General features: G+C 39.8%; 1 protein-coding gene across 1 annotated transcript in view; it reads left to right on the top strand.

Moving 5' to 3' along the window:
- The window catches only part of TAOK3 (TAO kinase 3), a 214,109-nt gene that overhangs the window by 112,183 nt on the left and 81,068 nt on the right, over positions 1-20,858 (top strand). Inside the window, exons 4-9 of the mRNA XM_056131022.1 lie at positions 4,085-4,156; positions 4,935-5,036; positions 12,237-12,282; positions 13,179-13,275; positions 16,105-16,218; positions 16,778-16,869. Of these exons, the coding sequence (XP_055986997.1) occupies positions 4,085-4,156; positions 4,935-5,036; positions 12,237-12,282; positions 13,179-13,275; positions 16,105-16,218; positions 16,778-16,869 (523 nt within the window). The remainder of the gene's footprint in view (positions 1-4,084; positions 4,157-4,934; positions 5,037-12,236; positions 12,283-13,178; positions 13,276-16,104; positions 16,219-16,777; positions 16,870-20,858) is intronic.

Here is a 20,858-nt window from a genome sequence, read left to right on the forward strand (position 1 = left end):
AAAGGTCCACTCGAAGTTCCTAACCCCTGAGCAAACTTTCCTCTCCCCCTTTTAAAACTTTCTTTTACAAGTGGGAACATTTTCTACATTTTGCTATCTGTTTTGTCCAAAAATACATCCTTTAGTCATCTTACATTATTTTCTATGACTTAATAACCAGTTCACCTTCTCAGAATCTCTAATTTTTTATCAATTAACAATCTGTTCATCTTCTTAGAATCTCTTGGCCAGAATCAGAGGAAATTGCCAACTTTACTTGACTCTTCTATATTGAGAAGCAACCAGACCCTTTTCAGAATTCTTTTTGAGAATGATTAATAAATCAAGCACATGATGAAACCTACAGGCCATGTATCACGGTCACGGTCCTCCCGTTGTTCATCGATTTGCTCGAGCGGGCCCAGTAACGTCTCCATTGGAGACTTTGTTGTTACTGTGTCTGGCATATCGAATACTCTCGGTAGCTTGCCGGGCTCTCCGAGAGGGGCGGAGGAATCGAACTCGGGTCGGCCATGTTGGCTGCGTGCAAGGCGAACGCCTTACCCGCTGTGCTATCGCTCCAGCCCATTTATATTAAGGGTAAAATGAGATTTATTTTTGTAGTAGGCCGCAGACGGCTTATTTGGGTTATGTACTGTCTTTTAGTCCTTCTGAAAAACAAGGACTCTTCCTAATATTTCTTGACAATTCTAAAAGCTAATATAATGCCCTGCTTACTGTGGCCTTAAATATATCATTTGTTGATAATGGTAGACAGAAGCCAGGATTCAATTGCATTCATTAACTATATTTTACCTGTATACAAAAGTAGTATAAACCCAGAAGGCAATTAACATAAATAAGTAAATAAAAGGGAATTGCAGTATGCCTTACTCTAAAACTTGAGGAGGTTGTTGTGGGGGTGGGAGGACTTCCCAGCCCTGCCCAGCGGCCACTCCCTGCAGTTCCTGGCCCCAAGCCACGGGTATTAGTACTCCCTGGGCCCAGGGGTGCATTACTCTGGAATGCCGTCAGTGCTGGGCTGTACTCAGTACCTCAGTATGGCATGCGTGTGCTCCAGCCCTTTGAATTCTCTCCCTGGCCCCACAAAACTTACAAAAGGTATAAAACTTTTCACAATTGACCGTTTATCTACAATTGTCCTTTAGGTAGTGCCTTTAAAATGGATTTTCTCACTGCCACTTGTTGCTCTTTGCATTAGAACCTATAAGAGTATTGATTCTTATTGGCCTCTTTGGTAGCCTCCAAGTCAAATTTCTATGCATCTGCTCCTATGCATCTTTCTGGTCTATTGTTCATTCCGAAGTGAAGATAACCAAAGAGGAGGGGGAAAGGAAATTTAATCACATCATGTTTTGTTTGTTTGTTTGTTTGTTTGTTTTGGGTAAAAAGCATACCAGATTTTCCCTCTGTTCTTAGTCTTAGACCAAAATCTGTACTGTGGGCTGGAGCGATAATACAGCAGGTAGGGTGTTTGTTTGCCCTGCCCGCGGCTGACCAGGGTTCGATTCCCAGCATCCCATATGGTCCCCTGAGCACCGCCAGGAGTAATTCCTGAGTGCAGAGCCAGGAGTAACCCCTGGGCATCACCGGGTGTGACTCAAAATGAAAAAAAAAAATCTTTACTGTAGCCATGACCTAGTCCTTTCCTGTACCTGAATTATTTCCTTTCCCGTTCCTCTAACTATAATTTGCTTTCTTTTTATCGCCTACTGTTGGATAATCTTTTCCTTCTGGAATATTCCCACTTCCGTCTTCGCTTTCATAACTCCTGTCTGTGCTGTAGCTCTCAGCCGATGCCTCATTTCTTTAGGGAAGCCTGACCTGACCTAACTTGGTCACATCCCTCCATTTTTGCTTTTCAAGATGACACATATCTTTCTTTATAGCACATGTCTTAGTTATCTTTTTGTAGCAGTAAATTCTATATTAAAATATGTATGTATATATTAAGGGTTTATTTTATTATTATTATGTTTTTACTGACTGTCCTTTTAGAGGAAAGACTGTTACTAAGCCTATTGATTTACGGTTCAAGCCCTAGCACTTAGCCCAATGCCTGACATATCTGAACTCCTAGTAAGCATACATTTCTTGAATGAATGAATGAATGAATGAACAAACTGTAAAGGACTCAGAGCAATCAATAGTACTAATTAGTAGTTTTCATGAATTCTAATAATGCTAGCAACCATAAAGTTAGAATCTACAACCAACCTTTTTATACCTAGCCATTGTAATACTTTTATTTATTTATTTATTTATTTATTTATTTATTGCTTTTTGGGTCACACCCGGTCATGCACAGAGGTTACTCCTGGCTCTGCACTCAGGAATTACTCCTGGCAGTGCTGGGGGCGGGGGGGGGGGGGGGGGGGGAGCCGGGTTGCATATGGGATGCTGGGAATCAAACCTGGGTTAACCACACACAAGGCAAACGCCCTACCCCCTGTGCTATTGCTTCAGCCCCTATAATTCTTTTAGACTGTTCATAGTTTATAGCTTTTACAGGGAGTGATTTCAGGAAATATGTGAATTTTAGGCTGGCAGCTCTGTGAGCTGAAGGTAGCGTATTAACAAGCTTGAAACAATTTCTTTTTGGTTTTTGTATTAAATTAAAAAATTCTCAGGGGCTGCTGTGTTGGGGGGTCACTCCTGAAGCCCAGACCTTCAACATGCTGGTGTTAATTCAGCTGTCAGTTACATCTCTGCTCCCCAAACTGATACAGTTAACTTTATAAACTATATATGAGTGTTTGATCTTACATAAGTTGTACCCAAAAAAAGCAACATTAACAAACAAATGAGATAGTAAGGAATTTCATATTAAATAAAGTGTTGAGGGGTTTTTTTTATTCTTTTAAAAAATGAGATAGTAAGGAATTCCATAGTAAATAAAAACATTTATTTGATTGTACTTCCAATTAACTTATATTTTAAGTATGGAAAAGATAGAGAATTATAAGACATGCTTTATACATTCTTATAAAACATGAATGGGCGAGGGATATGGCTCAGTTGTAAAACAACATGCCTGGTATATGTGAAGCCCTGGGTTTGATCCTTCAAAAAAATTAAATGAAAGTAATTTTGAAAGTGGAAGTCCCTTCCAAGATTAGTCTTAACTTTTGTTGCACTGTTGAGTAGAGTAGGAAAGACATGTGTATATATATATATATATATATATATATTTTTTTTTTTTTTTTTTTTTTTTTTTTTTTTTGCTTTTTGGGTCACCCAACGATGCACAGGACTTACTCCTGGTTCATACACTCAGGAATTACTTCTGGCTGTGCTTGGGGGACCATATGGGATGCTGGAAATCGAACCTAGGTCAGCTGCGTGCAAGGCAAACGCCCTACCCGCTGTGCTATTGCTCCAGCCCTGACATGTGTAATATTTCACACAATTGAGATCCTGTATAGTTTTTATCATGATATTATTATGAACTTTCCATACTATGTCATATACATATAAATTACTTAATTCCTTTCGTGGAGAATTTATCATATCACTACATCACATTAAACTGTTTCTCCATTGATGAACGATCTGCAGAATAAGTCAGTAAAATAACTTGTTTTTGCTTGATTTGGTGTATTTTTTTATCACACCCTGATCCCTTATTATAGTAGCTTTTGCATATTATAGGAAAGAATAGCGAACAATGCTTTTAATGGGTGATGAAAATGTTTACATAGCCCAGGGGTTACACACCTTTCATCCAAGCTACCCTGTACCATTCCACAGTCACCCAGGGAAGGGGTGGGGTCACCTATTTGGGGCAATACTGATGTAGCCTATCAGAGTTAGAATATCATTTTTCCCTGTTTTGTTTTGAATTGGGGATCACACCTACAATGCTCAGGGGTTACTCCTGGCGGTGCTCAGACCATATGGGATGCTCGGGATCAACCGAGGTCAAGTACACACACAAGCAGATGCCCTATCCCCGTACTGTCTCTCCGTCCCAGCAGTTCGAGTGTCTTTACCTTGTAACTATGAAGTCACCAGATGTTATGTAAAATCTAGTCAGATCGTTAACATCAGTCTTCTCATTTTTTTTTCTGCTCTCTTAAAACAGGCCACAAATGCTCACACCAATGAGGTGGTGGCAATTAAGAAAATGTCCTATAGTGGAAAACAGTCACATGAGGTAAGTTAAAGACACTTGTGTCTATGTATAAACTGTAAGCATGTTAGTATGAGACTGACAGTCAAAGCAAAATTCTTTCAACATTTTTTATCATGATTATTTTCCCTTCTCACGGACCATACAATAAACGTTCTTCATGTTCTAATTCGGGCCGGAGTGATAGTACTTTGGGTACATTTGCCTTGCACTGGGCCGACCCGAGTTCAATCCCTGGCATTCCATATGGTCCCCCAAGCACCGCCAGGAGTAATTCCTGAGTGTAGAGCCAGGAGTAACCCCTTGAGCATCACTGGATGTCACCCAAAAAAGGGGGAAAAAATTCTAATTCATCTATTTTATGCAGTAGGACATGGGTAGTACTGTAGCACTGCCCTGCCGTTATTCATCGATTTGCTCAAGCGGGCAGCAGTAATGTCTCACAACAAATTGTGAGACTTGTTGTTACTGTTCTTGGCATATTAAATATGTCATGGGTAGCTTGCCAGGCTCTCCGAGAGGGGTGGAGAAATCGAACCCGGGTCGGCCGCGTGCAAGGCAAATGCCCTACCTTCTGGGCTGTAGCTCCGGCCCAGAACATGGGTACATATAATGAATTGTTATTTTATTTATTGAGATACTTATATTTACTTGTATTTAAATTAAAGAAATAGTGTAAGTTATTATGGCTTCTTTACTAAACTTCTTCCATTTTAAATATTAAAAGCACCATTATAAATGTAGACTGACTCCATCTATTTTCACTTTTAAAAGTATAACATTTTCTTCCTGGTTTCAATAGAAATGGCAGGATATTCTTAAGGAAGTCAATTTTTTGCGACAGTTGAAGCACCCCAACACCATCGAGTACAAAGGCTGTTACTTGAAAGAACACACTGCCTGGGTAAGTCCGAGGGCTTCTGGTATCGTTTTCCTTCCCTCACAATTTTCTTGTTTGTGTTTTGGGCCACACCCAATGATTCCAGGGATTGTTCCTGGCTCTGCATTCAGGAATCCCTCCTGGTGTTTTGGCGGTGCTTGGGAGACCCTATGGGATGCTGGGGCTCGAACTCGGGTCATCCATGTGCAAGGCAAATTCTCTACCTGCTATACGATCGCTCTGGACCTCCCTATTACAAGTTTTGTTTCCCTTAAGCAATGCAGGGGACAGCCCTTGTTATCTCTAACACTGGCATCACTGGGCCCAGCAGCACATGACGCCATCAACCTGCTCAGATGCTCCCCAGAAGTGGCCCCTGGACTCCATGAGCATTTTTTAAAAGATTCCCACCCCCAAGTAAATACACATACATAAATATAAATAAATTTCTGTACTTTTTTTCCCTATTATCCCTTTGATCTATAAAATTTTTCTCCCCATTTCTGTTCCATTTGACTTATTGTCAATTTCTAATATTTATCTGTTAATATCTCAGTGTCCCAATTAGTATATAAATCCTTTATATAGTCTATATTCTCTAGACTTACCAAAATCAAAATAAAAAATTAACATCACTTCATAATTATAATGTAAAAGTCAGGGCCTTTTTTCTTCTTTTTTTTAAATTATCATTATTTTTAAATTTTTTGCTTTTTGGGTCACATCCAGTGATGCACAGGGGTTAATCCTGGCTCAGACACTCAGGAATTACTCCTGGCAGTGCTCAGGGGACCATATGGGGTGCTGGGAATTGAGCTTGCAAGGTAAACGTCCTACCCACTGTGCTATCGCTCAGCCCCAGGGCCTTTTTTCTTATTGTAGAAAATTTATCTTTGATATTTCTAACCTCACTCCAGTTCCCCAAAATTTGGAATTGTTTTTGATATTATGAACATTGTCTAGTTTTTACAAGAGCCTCATACATGATCGATCAGAAGGAGGTTTTAGTTCCTCGGATATATTTGTATATTTTATGTGATTATGTTTTTGTTTTTAGGTGTACATTTGGCACTGCTGAGGGCATGCAAATATTATGCTAAAATGGAGACGTTACTAGGCCCGTTTGAGTAGGGACTGTCACTGTCCTCCCATTGTTCATCGATTTGCTCGAGAGGGCCCAGTAGCGTCTCCACTGTGACAACTGTTACTGTGTTTGGCAGACCGAATACGTCAAGGGGAGCTTGCCAGGCTTTGCCATGAGGGCGAGATCCTCTCAGTAGCTTGCCGGGCTCTCCGAGAGGGGCAGAGAAATCGAACCCAGGTCGGCCGGGCCGGCCGCATGCAAGGCGAACGCACTACTGCTATGCTATCGCTCCAGCCCTTGTACTTTATTATATATTCCAATTTGAAATCTAATTGAACTATTATTTATTGAGGACCTTTCAGGTATCAAGTCCTTTTCTATACCTAATCTTCAATTAGGAAATGGAATTTTCCCCCAGATCGATCTGTAGTACTTAAACATTAACATTTCTGTTTAAGCAGCTCTTAAAACTTCTAGAGCCATTGCTTCTGTTCAGCGCAGAAAAAATTAATCAGCAGAGCATCTCATTATCTGGAAATCAGTTCTCTAGCAATCTCAGCTGTCTTGAAAGAGTCAAGAAAGGGATTTTGAGCAGACAGAATAAATGTTACAAAATCAAGTGCTAAATATCATGTGTTTCAAGTCTTCAGAAAATCCTTTAAGCTCTTGTTTGAAGCCTATTTACTCTCAGATTACTGAGAGTGCTAATAAGCTTGGTTACCTGGTTTCTGTCTACAATGGATTTGATAGCGAAGTAGCAGTTCATAGGAAATTAGTTGCTAGAGACTTTCCTGCAAGCAGCCACAGAACTAACTGGGCCATATGGAAAAAGTTGCAAGAAACCTTGAAAACCAGAACTGATAATTTAAAAACAGAGCAACCAGTGGACAACCCTCCCCCTCATGCTTGCCTTCCCCAGACACCTCCAGGTGTGGCCCCTACCACAATGAGGATAAATTAATTTAAAAACAGAGCAGAGGGCCTGAGTGATAGTGCAGGGGGTAGGGTGTTTGCCTTGCACGAGGCCGACCCGGGTTCATTCCCAGCATCCCATATGGTCCGTCGAGCACTGCCAGGAGTAACTCCTGAGTGCAGAACCAGGAGGAACCCCTGAGCATTGCTGGGTATGACCCAAAAAGCAAAATTTTAAAAATAAGATCGTTGATTGCCTCGAGCAGGCCCCAGTAACGTCTCTTTCATCCTAGCCCTGAGATTATATTCAAGGCTCTTTAGGAGAATGAGACCCATCATTGTTACTGGTATTTGGCATATTGGGTACACCACGGGGAGTTTGCCAGACTCTGCCCTGTGGGCAGGCTACATTCGATAGCCTGCAAGTTTGTCCAAAGTAGGAATAGATAATAAGATGTCATAAAAAGATGTCCTGATAAGAAGTTCCGGGAGCTGAATTTTATAGTCTCTGAGTCTTGGCCGCTGATGGGATTAAGATAAAAAAGATAAAAAACAACAATGTCAGAAGCCCAAAAAATCAGCCACAGAAGGTTCCCTTCTGCTATGGAGTTGCGGAAAGAATACTTATGACAAAAAAAATGTTGAGATGTGTTTCCTAATGTATAAGAAAAATGTCACGGTCACGGTCCTCCCGTTGTTCATCGATTTGCTCGAGCAGGCCCAGTAACGTCTCCATTGGAGACTTTGCTGTTACTGTGTCTGGCATATCGAATACATCACGGGGAGCTTGCCAGGCTCTGCCGTGCGGGCGAGATACTCTCGGTAGCTTGCCGGGCTCTCCGAGAGGGGCGGAGGAATCGAACTCGGGTCGGCCATGTTGGCTGCGCGCAAGGCAAACGTCCTACCCGCTGTGCTATTGCTCCAGCCCAAGATTGGATATAATACATAATAATATACATCATATAGTAATGTATACACTAGCATATTCTTCAAAGATATTTCAGTGATCCAAAATTGATAGTTTATAAATATGCTTTCACTTTAATATTTCCAGTTGAAAGAATCAATATGTTAGTATTATGATATTATGATATATTATGAGATATTTTGATATATTATTAGATGTTTTATAAGAAATTTGTGTTTTTATAATGAGGATGTGGTATTATTTTAAAATAACAAAATAATTTGTAGGCATAGGTGCTAGTAGGATAGTATTTACTTTCTTATATGCATAGTTTGGTCATAGAACATTCATTTTCCTGACAATTGTTACAAATCAGTAATTCTAAAACTAAGCTGAGACTGAAAAATAATCAGTTGGTTTTTTTGGTTTTGGGCCATACCTGGGGTGCTCTTGGGCTATCTGTGGCTTTGCTCAGAAGTAACCCAGGACAGTGCTTGGAGTTCATATGTGGTGCTGGGAGTCGAGCGTGAGTCAGTTGTGTGCCAGACAAGAGCCTTAACCATTCCTCTAGTCTACAGATGTTTTCTTCTTTGTGGGGAGCAGGAGGGAATGATGTGCCTAGACCCCGACTCACACTCGCAGGCATATACCCCATCATTAAGCTGCCTTACTTTGGTAGGGTCAGCTTTTCACTCTCTCTTGGTTTTGGGTTTTTTGTTTTAGTGCCGAGGATTGAACCTAGGGGTTCAAGTGCAAGACCAGTGCTTTACCACTGAGTGACACTCTGGCCCCCAATTTTTCTTTTTCCTTTTTGCTTTTTGGGTGACACACAGCGATGCTAAGGGGTCACTCCTGGCTCTGCACTCAGGAATTACCCCTGGTGGTGCTCGGGAGACCATATGAGATGCTGGGGATTGAACCCGGGTTGGCTGCGTGCCAGGCAAACGCTTTACCCGCTGTACTATTGCTCTAGTCCCATTTTTCTCATTTTTTGCCTTTAAACTGTCTCCTAATATTTAAAGTTCAATAAGTATTAAGAAAATGTTATCATGGGTAATAATACTACAGTATTATTTTAAGATAATTTAACGGGTCTCATTCCCCTGACCCTGAAAGAGCTTCCAATATGCCAGTGTTGGGAAAGATGAATAAGGAGAGGCTGCTAAAATCTCAGGGCTGGGATGAATGGAGACGTTACTGGCGCCCACTCGAGCAAATCGATGAACAATTCGATGACAGTGATACAGTGATTATTTTAAGATCTAAATTAAATATCTCATTTCTCTCAGTGTCTCAAGCTAATATTATGTTGCATACCAACCTGCATCCTAGATTGAGTTCGAAACAATAGTTTCTTTCTTTTTTTTTCCCTAATTTTTTTGGTATTGATCCACTGTGAGATATACAGTTACAAAGTTGTTCATGATTGAGTTTCAGTCATACAATGTTCCAACACCCATCCCTCCATTAGTGTCCATTTCCCACCACCAATGACCCCAGCTTCCCTCCTGCTACCCCTCTCCCCCTTGTATAGCAGGCACTTCTCTCTCTCTCTCTCTCTCTCTCTCTCTCTCTCTCTCTCTCCTTCCCCCCCACCCCCACCCCACCCCAGCTTTTTTTGGGCATTATGGTGTGCCATACAGATACCGAGGGGTTATCATGTTTGTTCTTTTACCTATTTTCAGCACACAGTTTTTACCCAGAGTGACCCTTTCCAACTGTCCTTGTCGTAGTGGTCCCTTCTCTTCTCTGTTCCCATTGCCTTTCCCCCAAGCACTTGAAGCAGGCTTCCAATTGTGGACCAATTCTCCCAGTCCTTGTTACTACTGTCCTCGGGTATTAGTCTCATATTATGTTTATTTACATCCCACAAATGAGTGCAGTCATTCAGACAATGAGTGTCTGTCCCTCTCCTTTTTAAAAAATTTTTATTTTATTTTTAAATTTAATTTTATTTTTATAAGGTTATTCACAATAATTTATTACATTCAATAGTCTAACACCAGTCCCACCACTGCTACACCTTGCCACCACCAATATTTCAAACTTTCCCCACCACCACCGAAGCTTGCCCCAGTAGCAGGCCCTAAGTAATTCATTTTGTGTTGCTTGTTATGAATAAGGTAAAGGTAAAGGTAAAGGCCCTCCCGTTGATCATCAATTTGCTCGAGCAGGCCCAGTAACGTCTCCATTGGAGACTTTGTTGTTACTGTGTCTGGCATATCGAATACTCTCGGTAGCTTGCCGTGCTCTCCGAGAGAGGCGGAGGAATCGAACTCGGGTCGGCCATGTTGGCCGCGTGTAAGGCAAACGCCCTACCCACTGTGCTATCGCTCCAGCCCTGTTATGAATAATCTGCTATAAATAATAAAAAGAAAGTTTCCTTAGAAGAAAGTATGTGAAGGTTTTTATATCTCAGCCTGGAGCCATTAAGCCCTTGTATGAGATTACACTAACATGCTATTATAGGTTGAGGTTTGTTGTTTTTTTTTTTTAATTGAGACCAGTTGCCGTCTACTTTACACCCTATCCAATGAGGTGTGCTACTCCTAGTGTATCAGTGGTGTAGAGTATGAGACATAATGTGGCTGCAAGCACGCTGCAGAAATTCTAAAGTTTTAAATAGGATGATACAGCTGGAGTTCAAGTTTCAACTAGCTAGTGACTCTGGAGTCCAGAGGCATCTCTGCAGCTTGTTGATCTCTTCCAAGATTTATTTGTGAGTCTCTGGATAATGGCCGTTAATGAGCTTATATGGCGCCAGAGGCATATTTTCATGGCAGGACTGCCAGGCTTCTGGAGCAACGGGGATGTGGGGAAGTCACCCATCCCTGCCTCCTTGTGAGCCTGGGGATTTTGGTCACAAAACCCACATACCTGAGTGTTTCGGCAGATTCACTTGTGGTTGTGGCTTGTTCCAGCCTGTGGAGATGGGCCGTGAGCATGGCAGCGATTGAGTTCTGGAGGTTTTTGGCTGCTGGGGCTCTGTGGGGCGGGAGTCTCACTACCCACTGCTCCTGGGCAGCCCAGAATATGAGGCCTGGGATTGGATTTATTTGTGAGTCTCTGGATCATAGCCGTTAATGAGCTTATATGATGCCAGAGGCAGTTCACGGGCATGACTTCCTGTCCCTCTCTTTCTGACTCATTTCACTCATCATGACATTCTCCCTGTCCACCCATTTATAAGCGAATTTCATGACTTCAATTTTTTCTAAAGGCCGCATAGTATTCCATTGTGTAGATGTACCATAGTTTCTTTAACCAGTCGTCTGTTCTCAGGCACATGGGTTGTTTCCAGATTCTGGCTATTGTGAATAGTACTGCAGCAAACATAGAAGTGCAGATGGCCTTTCTGCAGTGTGTTTTTGGGCCCCCAGGGTATATTCCCAGAAGTGATATTGCTGGGTTGTATGGGAGCTCAATTTCTAGCTTTTTGAGGAAGGCCCATGTCATTCTCCAGAAAGGCTGGACCAGTCAGCATTTCCACCAGCGGTGAGGGAGAGTCCCTTTCTCCCCGTGCCAGTCTCTGTGGTGTGGGATATCTCATGGTCGTTATCGTTATGATTTGCAGCTCCCTGATGATTAGTGATATAGGGCCGTGGGTGTTTACCCTTTTATTCTTTGAGGAAGTTTCTGTTTATTTCTTCTCCCCATTTTTTGATGGGGCAAAGCAAATAGTAATTTCTTAAACAAAAATTGTTTTATTGCTTGAATTTTTTTTTCCTATGTGTGCAAATAAGGGCCAGAGAGATAGTTCAAAAAACTGAATTACATACTTTGCATGCACGAGGCCTGGGTTCAGTTCCCAGAACTGCCGGGTCCACTTAGGATTAACCTCTGAGCACTTCTGGGTTTATGCCCAAAACCAGGGGTGGGGGGAGTGAAAATGAGAAATTTCCTACTTACTCATTTGTTTTTTTTAAAATTTGTCTTTTTTCAGTGAAGATTTTACTGGTTCATGAATTTGGCTGCCCCTCCCCCAATTACAAAACTTAGAGTGTAGCCTAGTTACGTTAAATCCTTCTGAACTAAGCTTGTGTAGAAATGATGAAAGAAATTTCAATCTCAGTTTGACCATTTACAGTGGTCCCTATTCAGTCCCTTCACAGTTTTAAGCTAATTTCATTTCCAAGTAGGAGATAACAAAACATGATAAAAATTACAAAACTCAATTAGTGCTCAATGACTAAATTTAGTCCGGGTTCATGCAAGTCAGAATATTTATTCTCATAGTGTCTTCGTTCCTTGTTTGGTTGGTTGGTTTTAGAGGTTTCTTATTAACCTTTATTGTTCTGCTTCTTATTTTAATCTATTACAGTTGGTGATGGAATATTGCTTAGGCTCTGCCTCTGATTTGTTAGAAGGTAAGAATGAAAGCGCTGCTCACCCTTTCTGTTTTACTTTGATAGGAAGTTATCTACTCCTATATTGAAAGGTAGTTTAGACAAACTTAGCAGTTGATGGATTGGATTTAAGAGTTACAGGATAAACTTTATAAGCTTTTTCTTTGTGGAATCACTGAAAAGATCTGTGTAATGATTAACAACCTTGTGCTACTTTAGTTCATGGCAGACACTACTAAAATGCACGGCTAATGTGTAGGGGTAGCTAAAAACATCAAAGTCACATGTATGTCTGCCTGAGAGGTAGACCGCAGATTATATTGATATTTAACCCTTTCAAACATCTTGATTGACCCAGTTCCCCCCTGCAGATGCTATTATATAACTGGAGACTATGCCTAAAAATTTACATTAAGAAAAACTTTCTTATATCATGCCTGATCTCTGAATAGAAATTGCTTATTAACTGCTTTCACAAATAATGAAAACCTGCAGTTAGAAGAGTAATTATAGATGGCTTTGTGGCAGAGGAGAATAATGCAACCCTAAAACACTCTAAGCATTTAAAATGTCAGAAGGAACTGGTAAATTCTGGCCTGGCCAATTGGAATCAGTGGGAATTTGACGGGAAACTGACTAGTAAATTAGCAATTCGTTACAATGAATATCAGGCTTTTATTTTGTTTCTAGAGGTTTGTTTTTATGTGTGGCTTTCTTGTTATCTGATTAACATTATCCTACATAATGTATCTGCATGTACGTATAAATAGATATTCACACACTCGGTATATTTAGGTGACTGTGTTCCCAAATTGTCATTTGAGAACATCCATGAAATAACTCACTGTGGTATAGCTATAGAAGATAATAAGAGAGTCATGAAACTGCTCATCTGCCCCGAACTTTTCTTTCTGCAGTTCATAAGAAACCACTCCAGGAAGTGGAGATCGCTGCCATAACTCACGGGGCCTTGCAGGGCCTGGCCTACCTACATGCTCACGCACTGATTCACAGGTAAGAACCAACACCAGTCACTTGTTTGTTTCATCTACAGGAAATGTCTATTCAAGGAAGAAATCAGTGCATTCTCCGTGTTTTAGGGTCCTAAAGACTTTGGGAAGCAAATAAATTGCTACTGTTTTAGGCTGTAAGAGCTGAAGTTGCCGATATTTTGTTCCTGTCTCTCCACAGAGACTCCTATCATCTCTCTTGTGTAGATTCACCGCAGGTAGGATGTTGCAGGAGGTTTCGAAGGATCCGGTAAACCTTGGATACTGTGTGAAGAAGAAAAGCAAATTGACCTGGCACGCACCTTCTTGCTTCCTCACTAGATGTCTTTTCCCTTTTCAAAGAACAAGTCAATCTTATCTCAATATATGCTGTTTTATCATGCTCAGATATTTGGCTTTGTTGGGGCTGAGGTGGTAGCTCTAAGGCTAGATCCCGTATTTTTGCATGTACGAGGCCTGGCTTTGATTCCCAAGAGCACTTGAGCACTCGAGTACCTACCGCAGCAACTCCTGAGCACATTGCTGAGAACATTCTCTGAGCACTGCTGGCTGTGCCCATGGGCCCCGATGTATTTCTGTATTCCTGTCATTAATAGGGCTATTTAGGAAGGTCTTACTTTTTTTTTGCTTTTTTTGGGTCACACCCGGAGATGCTCAGGGGCTACTCCTGGCTCTGCACTCAGGAGTTACTCCTGGCGGTGCTCAGGGGACCATATGATGCTGGGAATCTAGCTCGGAACGGCCGTGTGCAAGACAGTTGCCCTACCCACTGTACTGCCGCTCCAGCCCCAGGTCTTACTTTCTTGATTTTGGCAGATAAAGAAACTGGGACTCAGAAAAATTTATATAGCACATCTGCAGTTTCACAGAAACTAAACTCAGATTTCCCAGTTCCTAATCCATTTTTCCTTTGCTTTATATTTTCTCCACATCAACTCTATTCTTCCTCCAACCTACTTCATACCACTCACTTCTGTTAAAAAGGATGTTGCTATCAATCTTTCCTCTAAGTAAAGAACTTCTAATTCAGTTATTTAATGAGAGGTAGCAGAAGTAGTAGAGTATGAGGAAAACATAAAGAATCTGAGGTGGCTTAAAAGCTACAGAAGAGGGGGGGTGGGGAAAAATTTGAAAAGCTACAGAAGACCCTGGCATTTACTTGGAAGAAATGAAACTTAGTTCACAGATTCCCCCTTTTGCTTCTCTTTTTATAACTCCAGATTAGCCTACACCAGTTGCTAATATTGAAAAAGGCAGAGCACTTCCTCACGTTAAGTAGACCAAAATTCCTTTCTTAATATTGATTAAATTATTTTAACAATAGTATCTAGGATTTGACAGCTGTTTTTTTGGGGGGAAAAAGACCTGGCCAGGGATACTGCTTATTAACACAGTGCATGCCCACCTCTCATATGTGAAGACCTGGCTTCGTTCCTGACAGCACATGTTAAAAAAATACAAAGCCCCCACAAAATCCTAGATTAATAAAATAACTTATGTATGTATGTATGTGTGTATAGACATATAGACAGACAGACAGACAGACAGATAGGTGTGTATAGATAGTACAAAGATGTCATCACTCAATTTCAGTTTGTAATGGTTAAACCCATTCCCTGTTTAAATTCACAGGTTCAGGTCTTTGTTACCTTAATCTGTGCATCAATGTTTTGTTCTATATTATGCTTTGTATTTTTTAATATGTAAAGAGTTGAAAAGACAAAGTTTTAAAATGCTCTTTAAATTCTTACCATTATTATTGATTTTAAAAACAAGGCAGTGTTCTAACTGAAGATAAAAGAACATATCTTTTTCTGTTGTAAGAGAAGTAAATAATATTTTTAAAAATTCTATCAGTGTTTAATGTCATTTCGAATAAATAAAGTGAATTTCAAAGGACAGTTTTGGGGACCTTGTTTGGAAAGCATTTGAGTCTTATCATTTTCAACTTGACGTAAGTTTTCCTCATGTTTCTTTCCACTGCCCGTCAACTTAAAATTATTGATGCCTTAGTACTTATTACACTTGTTATTTTCGAAGAGAATAAGTAGTATACCCACACATTTTCATTCTATATATCACACTGAAAAGTAAATTTTCAAAAGTCATTTAAAAAAATTTTTTTGCTGCATAAAATAGCTAATAACTTAGTAGTAACCACCTGTGATTCTTCGTAGTAATACAATAGAAATGCAATTTCCTATTCCCTAATCCTTGTTTGTTTTGATCTTTCAGGCTCTTCTTTTTACTGTACAGTGTTATTTTTAAAATAACACCTTCTAGATAACATGTACCCTCAAATGCCTTAGAGTTGCAGTTACAATTAAAGCAGAGAGAAAGGGTCACAGGCAAGAAAGAAAAGGTATGTGTGTAGTTGAGGTTTATTGGTAGGTAGTCTATATAGATTCACCAAAGGCTTTTTTGTCTGACTTTAAAAATATGTGTAATCTGGAAAAATAAAAACTGAGAGGCAGTTACAGACAGTGCCAATTCCCAAACAAAGAAAGTGATGGGTGACTGAACTTAGCATCTAAGAATTTGCTTTTGTAAGTGTAGCAACTGATTAGATTTCCTTATCTACCATATCTGCCTTTTTTCTCATTGTATTCCCCACCTCTGAAGAAAACTCTTCCTTTCAGTAATTACCTTGACCTACCAGTAAGTATGCCCAGGAATCTGGTCCCCTTACATATGTGTTAATTACTAAATCCCCTTTTGGATATCTGAGCAAGTTTTTTTAAATACATTTTTGTCTTATTAATTGCATGCTCTGACCTATTTCATAATCAAAATTGAAAAGTAATTTCATAATCCTCTTATTTTATTCCTATAGGGATATCAAAGCAGGAAATATTCTTCTAACAGAGCCAGGTCAGGTGAAACTCGCTGATTTTGGATCTGCCTCAATGGCTTCTCCTGCCAACTCTTTTGTGGGCACACCTTACTGGTATGTAGAATTAGAAAAGTATGACGTGTTAAAATAAGCCTGTGAAAACAATAGGAACTCATAGTGTTTCGCTTTCTTAGTATGTCTCTTCATGTATCTCAAAATGAAATTTTGTTAGGAATAGGAAACTCAGTAACAGAAAGAAACACTCAGTAAAAACACTAAAATGTTCAAATAAGGTTGATGTCATTGTGTGTAAACTGAGCAGGTTTATCAACTCACTGACCAAGCACAGGGTTTAGATTTCACTTGAAGTTTCTTTGAACTTTTCTCTCAAGCAGCATCTTTAGAGAAGAATAGAGAAAGCTTAGCTAATAGCTAATAGCTAACAGACTAATAGTGAATGGTAAAATCATGACCTATTGAAATGTGTTGTTTTATGTAAACCATGTGCATATATTACTAATATTTTGAATAATATTTTCAAAATTGTGTAAGGAAAAGTACATTTCTTAGATGAAATTTAAAAATTCTCTCAAAGGCAATAATTTCATTGATCACTTTAAGTAAATTTTATCTTTAATTTACAACATGAGTTTTGCACATTCATCTTTGGCAGGATGGCTCCAGAGGTGATCCTAGCAATGGATGAAGGACAGTATGATGGCAAAGTTGACGTTTGGTCACTTGGGATCACCTGCATTGAACTGGGTGAGTGGTTTCATTATTCTTTTGAAAATCTCTCCTTATTATGATTCTTAATTCATTCATCCAAGTATTTTATTTATGAATTATTGTTTTTTTATGTGCTAGGAATATGAATTTTTTTCTTTCTTTTTTCAATTAAGTCGCCATGAGATAAGAGTTACATAGCTGATCATGGTTGGGTTTCAGTCATACAGTTTTCCAACACCCATCCCTCTACCAGTATTCACAGTAGCCAGAATCTGGAAACAACCCAAGTGCCCAAGAACAGATGACTGGTTTAAGAAACTATGGTACATCTATCTATACAATGGAATACTGTACAGCAATTAGGAAAAAAATGAAGTTATGAAAATTGCTTATAAGTGGATGATTGGAGAATACCATGCAGAGTGAAATGAGTCAGAAGGAAAGAAATAGAAATAGAATTATTGGACTCATTTGTGAGATTATAAAATATATATATACATATATTTATGAGACCAATACCCAAGGACAGTAGAAACAAGGGCCAGGAGGATTGGTCCACTGTTGGCAGTCTGCCTCAAATGCTGGGAAAGAAGGCAGTCGGGACAGAGAAGGGACCACTGTGACAATGATAGCTAGAAGTGATCACTCTGGAATTTGTTGTATTTTAACACTTTCATTTATCATTGGAAGATTGTTTCTCTCTGTTACATTTTCTTGTTTGTTTTTGTTTTGTTTTGTCTTGGGGCCAAACATAGTAAGTTCAGGGCTTACTCCTCACCTGTTCTCAGGTATCACTGTGATTTTGACCTATGTAAATATGAAAATTAAAATCTTTTAATATTATATTATATAAAATGCCTATTCTTATTTACATAAAAATGTATTCAACTCTGGAATCTAAAGTAAAGGTAAAAGGTAAAGGCCCTCCCGTTGATCGTCGATTTGCTCGAGCGGGCCCAGTAACGTCTCCATTGGAGACTTTGTTGTTACTGTGTCTGGCATATCGAGTACTCTCGGTAGCTTGCCGGGCTCCGAGAGGGGCGGAGGAATCGAACTCGGGTCGGCCATGTTGGCCGCTTGTAAGGCGAACGCCCTACCCGCTGTGAATCTAAAGTATATTACATTAAAATTTTATTTTATACTTGTATCTCCTTATGGCAATAATTATGTCTCACCTGTCTTTAATAACACTTTTAAAGCAATTCTGTGTTAATATATTTTGGAGTTTACATGGGATAGGTAAGGCCTACATATATAAATTTTCCCCTTCCACTTCATACAAACACTGTGGTTTGCAAAGTTCTTCATGATGATTTGCATTCAATATTCTAATACCAATCCCACCAACATTACACCTTCCCTCCACCATTGTCTCCAATGTTCCCAACCTTAAGGGCTGCCCCATAGCAGGCCCTCATAATTTATTTTATATTGCTTGTTATCTATAATTTGCTAACAGAATGATCAAAAATGTATCCTTAGAAGAAAGTTAGTGCAAATTATTGTGCCTCACCATAGAGCCATTAGGTCCTTGTATATGATGTACTAAGATGTAGTTACAGGTAAAACCTCGTGTGTTTCTGTTTTGCCTTCTGCCGCATTTTAAGTTGTCATTAGATGTAAGAGTCTGAACAGATCCGACAGTTGACAAATATGTAGATACACAGCAGTGAGTACTCATGTTTGAAAAACATTCTCTGCCATACACAAAGATTAAAAATTAGTTCCAGATTAATTGTTGGGTTATCCAAAAGTAAAACATGCAGGCAAGACCATTTATACTTCAGTCTTCACATCTGCAAAGTAGGGATAAGAATGGAACCCGATTCTCAGGATTTTTTTGAAGATTAATGAATTAAAATCTAAATTGGTATATAAAAGTACTTACACATAACCTGCTACGTAATATGCACTATATAAATGTGATTATTAATATTACTCTAAGGAAGACACATTTGTCAGTGATAATTTTCCTGTATTTTAAATTTTTAATTGCCCCTTTTCCTTCCTCGCTGCTAGTGGTTGTTGATTTTGTTACTGAGAAACTGGGGGTTCCACAAGTGCCTGACTCTGGTGCATGTACTTGTTTGTTTGTTCTTTCTTTCTTTCTTTCTTTCTTTCTTTCTTTCTTTCTTTCTTTCTTTCTGATTTATTTTTTTATTTTAAATTTTTTAAAAATTTAGGTACCATGAAATTACCAAGTTATTCATGATTGGATTTCAGGCACACAATGTTTCAACACCAATCTCTTCATTAGTGTCCCCTTCCTCCTGCTAATGCCCCATCCCAAGCCTTTTTTCCTCCCACCGACCAGTCTGCTTCTAAGAAGGATACTTTTTTAAAAAAAATTTTTTTATTGAATCACTGTGAGATAAAGCTGTTCATGATTAGGTTTCAGTCATAGTGTCCCAGCACCCATCCCTCCACCTGTGCACACTTCCCAGCACTGGTGTCCCCATTTCCCTCGCCTACACACACACACACACACACACACACACACACACACATACTTTTCTGTAGCTGAAGTGCTCGTGCTCACACAGTGGTTCCAGTGTTTGTGCCCTGAGCGGTTGTTCTCACTGAGGTTTCCCCTTTCCCCCTTCCAGTGCTCGCACATGTGCTCAACAGAAGCCACACTCTTAGTTTAGGGGCACAAACTCTGGTTGTGGTGCTTACCTGAGGGAGTGGCTGTACACACATGCTCACCAGAAGTCAAGGCCTCGGGTGTCTTTGTAGCTGTGCTCAAAGAGGGTACCCTCCCCTTTTGTGGTGCTTTTACACACCTGGCGCCCGTGTGGCTGGAAATCACTTACAACACAGAATCGCAGACAGCAGAGCCGCCTGGATCAAGCTAGCGCAGGTGGTGACACCATGGGTCGGAACTCACGACCATCGGCCCCCGTGGCGGGTGTCTAAGTCACTGCCCGATTCCTCTGGGCCCTCAGTAGAATTTAAATCCTGAGAAAAAAAACAAAAAAATCTTTGCTATTTTGAATAGACAAGTAAAAGCAAAAAAGATAAGCCACAGGTGATTAGAAAGCCCTTTAAGTATATCTAATAGACAAAAATGATAAATTTAGCATATATAAAGAACTCTTTCAAATTTCTTCATCAAAAAGGGGGGAAAAAGCTAGCCAGTAGAAAATTAGGCAAAGAAAATGATCGAGAAGTTCATAGAAAGGGGAACCTAAGTGGATACGAAACATCGAGAGACTGCCTCATTAGTAATTAGGGGAATAAAAGTGAAACCATTTTCACCTTTATCACAGGCAAAAGTTCTAAATTTTGGGAAGCTGCCAGGAAAATGGGAACTCGTACATAATTAGTAGAAATATACATGGGTATCTGCTTTGGAGTGCAAATTAGAAACACAGTAAAGTTGATGAGGACTTATCTCAAAAACTCAGTATTTCACTTCCAATTAAATACCTTCTCCCCCATCCCCACGCTCCCCACCCCCCATGGTTGTGGGACTTCCTAGCAGTGCTCAGGGGACCATACCATGATGCCATACCTGGGACTCCTCTGTGCAAGTGTGTGCTCCTGCCTTTGAAAGCACCTTCCCAGCCTTCCCTAGATAAGTCGTAATGCTTGTACCCTGGAAAATGTTTGAAAGGCTCAGCCTGTTTCTAATAGCCAGAATAGATGGAGACATCCTCACTTCTTACTCAAAGAAGAATGGATAAATTGCTTACAAAAGACCATATCCTAGTTAAGGATAACTTGGCTCTACTTTATGAATAAATCTATGAAAATCATAGTACTTCTGGCCACTAGAATGTTGTAAATATAAATTTCAGTAAGGTGCAATTATGAAAAAATATTAGGCACATATATTGTTATTAACCTATATATATTAACATAATACAAGAACATAGCTGTAAAAGATACAACTTCAGATCTGTTGACGAGGGGGAAAACTACAAACAGAACTACATTTTTTGGGAAAAAATATCTGAAACATGATAAAACAATGTTCTCCTCAGTGCAGATTTTCCAGTATAGAGTGGAGTATGTTTCAGAAT

Source organism: Sorex fumeus, unplaced genomic scaffold (genome assembly GCF_029834395.1).
Source record: "Sorex fumeus unplaced genomic scaffold, SorFum_2.1 ptg000083l, whole genome shotgun sequence".
Taxonomy (NCBI): Eukaryota; Metazoa; Chordata; class Mammalia; order Eulipotyphla; family Soricidae; genus Sorex; species Sorex fumeus.